Source organism: Atta colombica, unplaced genomic scaffold (assembly GCF_001594045.1).
Source record: "Atta colombica isolate Treedump-2 unplaced genomic scaffold, Acol1.0 scaffold216, whole genome shotgun sequence".
Taxonomy (NCBI): domain Eukaryota; kingdom Metazoa; phylum Arthropoda; class Insecta; order Hymenoptera; family Formicidae; genus Atta; species Atta colombica.
In genome coordinates, this window is record NW_017259312.1 from 896,085 (window position 1) to 900,292 (window position 4,208).

At 31.3% G+C, this 4,208-nt stretch overlaps 1 protein-coding gene across 1 annotated transcript; it reads left to right on the forward strand.

Annotated features, from left to right (window-relative positions):
- The first annotated feature begins 1,336 nt into the window (after positions 1-1,336).
- On the forward strand, positions 1,337-4,168 carry LOC108687762 (large subunit GTPase 1 homolog). The gene is made up of 4 exons (XM_018193711.1): positions 1,337-1,513; positions 1,803-3,201; positions 3,383-3,683; positions 3,904-4,168. The coding sequence occupies exons 1-4, from the start codon at positions 1,415-1,417 to the stop codon at positions 4,049-4,051; spliced, it is 1,947 nt and encodes a 648-aa protein (XP_018049200.1). The 5' UTR covers positions 1,337-1,414; the 3' UTR covers positions 4,052-4,168.
- Positions 4,169-4,208: the final 40 nt, after the last annotated feature.

Sequence of the window (4,208 nt, forward strand, 5' to 3'; positions counted from 1 at the left end):
CTGTGTGCAAGATTTGCGCGAGTCGCTTATGTACAGAAGATGATTAATTAAACTTTCTTTAAAGAAGAAAGAAGAGAGAAAGAGAGAGAGAGAGAGAGAAACGAGAACGAATCGCTGATTTGGATTTACTCTGAATCGAGTTGATTTATGTGATGCAGTATACTACAATATGAACAGTTTTTTTTTCAAGATGAAGAAACACGAAATTGTAATATAATGTATTAGGGATTGGCGACATGAATACTAATCCGATAGGAACTGTTCACAAGCTGCCTTGCGAGGAAATTCTTATTCCATATGTGTCGGCAAGCATTAATCGTGTTGGGTGATGCATAATCTTGGCGGAGAATGAACACGAATGTATGACTGACTTTGTGTTTGTTTATCGTCCGAGGGACGTGAGATTGCCGGAACAGTCTATCAACTATTATATTAATAAAATGGAATAACATAAAGCATCTTTTGTTTCTGTCCTATTTTCGCATGTGTTATATGATAAGCGAGCGAGCTCAACTGGGATAACCGTGACATAAAGAAAAAAGAATTTTTTAAAGATTTAAAAACGATATAAGTTTTCAAATAGTATATATTATTATTGAACTTGATGCAACAGAGAGTTGTAAAGAAATTGTAAGTTTCTTATAACTTTAATTATAAAATTGTCCATTTAAAGATTATAAATTGTGACTTATTTCACACTATTAATTTGAAAGCTTGTAATATTTCTCTTAGTACATATCTTTATACATATCTGTTGAATATATATAGCTATAATTTTTTACAACTACTTTATTTTATGTAACATTTATTAGATTATTATTGAAAACACTATTCTAATGTCACAATTATCCTGATTGAATTTATATCGATTTTCTTTTGATCTTGTATAATATGCAAATGTAATACAGCGAATATCGAATCATGATGAAATTTTGAATGGAAACAAGATTATATATTAGAGATCGAAACCGATAATGATAATAATTCAATGAGTTTAATGTTTCATATTGTAAATTCGTGTTTTTATAGTTGCACTTAAAAATATTAAAGTACATTTTCTCTATAGCTCAATTTTATCGGAACACGAATTTGATCTATTTCGATCTCTGAATTATGTTCCTTATTATATAGGGACATTTTGAATTGTAACATTGATGTATCGATTTATTTCAAGAAACGTACATAATTTGCGTTATTTATTAATTATCAATAAATTGCATTCTTTTAATAATAACTTGATCGTTGAGAAAAGCTTAATTCTTGTTTATGTAGTGGTAGAATATCCTTCATAGAACTACAATCCTTCGTGTGAGACGAGGTTATATAGCTTGCAAAACTTAACCTTCAAGTTGCAGACCTTGCAGAATCACATGCTGTTTTTACAACGGATAAATATTATCTAACAAAAAGAAAGATGGGCAAGAAAGGCAAAGGAGGAGGTGGTAATTTAGGAAAATCTTTAATCAGGGATCGATTTGGATCTACAAAAATTAAGAGAAACAATGAGTCTATGGTAAAACAAATTGTTATAACCTTTTCTTTTAAATGTCCTTTTGACAAGTGTAGACGAGTTGGGATTAATTCCACAGATGTTTCTATAAATAATGCAATTTGAAAAAGTATTCTGTCATGTTTATATTTTTAATCATAAATAACAAATTCATTCATGACGTTTATCAAAAATTCTATCAGTTGCTTTTTTTTAAATTTATCTACTAAGTATTTTATCTATCGATGATATATTTGTTAATAAATTATTGGTAAACTATTATTTAGAATATTTTTTCTTGCCTTTTATATAGCTTCACACTACAGAGATCAATGACGGTTATGATTGGGGTCGACTCAATTTGCAATCAGTTACAGAGGAGAATTCATTTCAAGAGTTTCTTTCGACCGCAGAACTTGCAGGAACTGAGTTTACTGCAGAGAAATTAAATATTAAATTTGTGAATCCCAGTAGTAGTGGCTTGCTTTCGAAAAATGAAAAGGAGAAAATATTGGAAATACAAGAAAGAAACAAGAGCTTTGTTAAGATACCTAGAAGACCCAAGTGGAATACCCTAAGTGCTCAGGAATTGCACACTCTTGAGAAAGAGGCATTCTTAGAATGGAGACGCAATTTGGCCAAGTTGCAAGAAGTAGAAGGATTGATATTGACACCTTATGAAAGGAATTTAGAATTTTGGCGACAATTGTGGAGAGTAGTAGAACGGAGTGATGTGATTGTACAAATTGTAGATGCACGCAATCCATTGCTCTTTCGCTGTGAAGATTTGGAACGTTATGTTAAAGAAATAAATTCTGACAAATTAAATATGATTCTTCTTAATAAAGCAGACTTTTTAACGGACGAGCAAAGAGAGGCATGGGCAAAATATTTTACAGACTTAAATATACGAGTAGCCTTTTTTTCTGCCACGTTAGCTGCAGAAAAACAGTCAATAAAAGAAGAAGAAGAAGAAGACGAAGATGAGACAAAATCGATAGATAAAAATGACGATTGTTTGAATAAAAAGGATGAAAGTAGTACTGACGAATGGAATTCTGAATTTGCTTCGGAATCAGAGTATGAAAGCGCAGAAAGTAGTATTGTTGACAATGATACATCTACTGTATCTAATATAGAAATTGATAATGACAAACAAACAGAAGTTCAATGTGTAATGGAGAACTTAAACATCTCTACGGCAGAGGAGGACAAAACAAGAGAAAACAAGAAAATAGTTAATTCATCGAAATTATTAAATAGGAATGATCTTGTAGAATTATTTAAAACAATTTTTACTGATAATAAAACCTACACAGATGGAGTGACAACGATTGGTTTGGTAGGATATCCGAACGTTGGAAAAAGTTCTACTATTAATGCTTTGCTCATGGATAAAAAGGTTTCGGTGTCTGCCACGCCGGGCAAAACTAAGCATTTTCAAACTTTATATTTAGACAAGGATTTATTATTATGTGATTGCCCAGGTTTAGTGATGCCAAGCTTCCTTTGTACAAAAGCGGAGATGATCTTAAATGGCATACTGCCGATTGATCAGATGCGAGATCATGTACCAGCAATTACATTGCTGGCTACATTGATACCTAGGTATATTCTAGAGGATCTTTATGGTTTTATGTTACCTATACCATCCGAGGGAGAAGACTCAAATCGTGCCCCAACTGCAGAAGAGCTTTTAAATGCGCACGGTTGTATGTAATCAGTTTAAATTGAAATATATTAAAAAGTATTAAAATTAAAACTGCTCCAATTTTATATTTATAATATTACATGTTGTAATATTATAAATATGTATAAATTATGATTTATATTCATACATTTATTTGTAATAATTATAATGTATATTTCTACAAATTGATATCGTATTTGCAGATAATAGAGGTTTTATGACGCAGAATGGTCAACCAGATAATCCACGTTCAGCTAGATACGTTTTGAAAGATTTCGTTAATGGTAAATTGCTATACTGCGTTGCACCGCCAACGTTTGATCAAGAGCGCTTTCACACGTTTCCGCCGCGACGTCGTAATATATCCACGAATAGACACATACCACCCCGAACGATTCGCATAAATGAAGGATGTCGAGTAACGGTCAATGCTGTAGATCAGAAATTTTTCCAGGATACACACATTAAGAAGATTCGTGAACCTGTGCTGCAAAACTCTACAATGTAATGTCAAAATGTTTGCTTTATTTAAGTAGTCACTCTTATATAATAATGTGACAATATAATCATATAATCTATTAAAATGTGTTCGAATTCTAATCGAGTGACACTTCGTCATACATGATTAAAATATATGTACATTATAAGTATTTAGATTATTATCAGAATGTTTCGTATTTACTTCATATACAAAATTCATTTGACTGGTACAATTAATTTCCAGGCACGCGGAATCAACGGTTAGTTTAACAGAATCGATCGACGGTCATTCAAATAGAATAAAAAAACCATGGAAAGTTATAAATAAACATGTTAATAAAAATAAACGTGAAAAGGCTCGAAGATTGTATGCTCATCTTGATCAACACTGAGTACAAAACATGTGAAAAATATTATCGTTTTGCATTTTCTCAATCTATTGATTTTATCAGTAACAGCCATAATTTAGCTGTTTGATTACGTATGTATATAATGTGTGTATATAACAACTCTGCAACGTTCGAATATATATATATATATATATATATA

Coding starts and splice junctions, on each gene's coding strand:
- LOC108687762 (XM_018193711.1), top strand. CDS start 1,415: ATGGGCAAGAAAGGCAAAGGAGGAGGTGGTAATTTAGGAAAATCTTTA. Junction 1,514..1,802: donor AGAGAAACAATGAGTCTATG/GTAAAACAAATT, acceptor CCTTTTATATAG/CTTCACACTACAGAGATCAA. Junction 3,684..3,903: donor GTGCTGCAAAACTCTACAAT/GTAATGTCAAAA, acceptor ATTAATTTCCAG/GCACGCGGAATCAACGGTTA.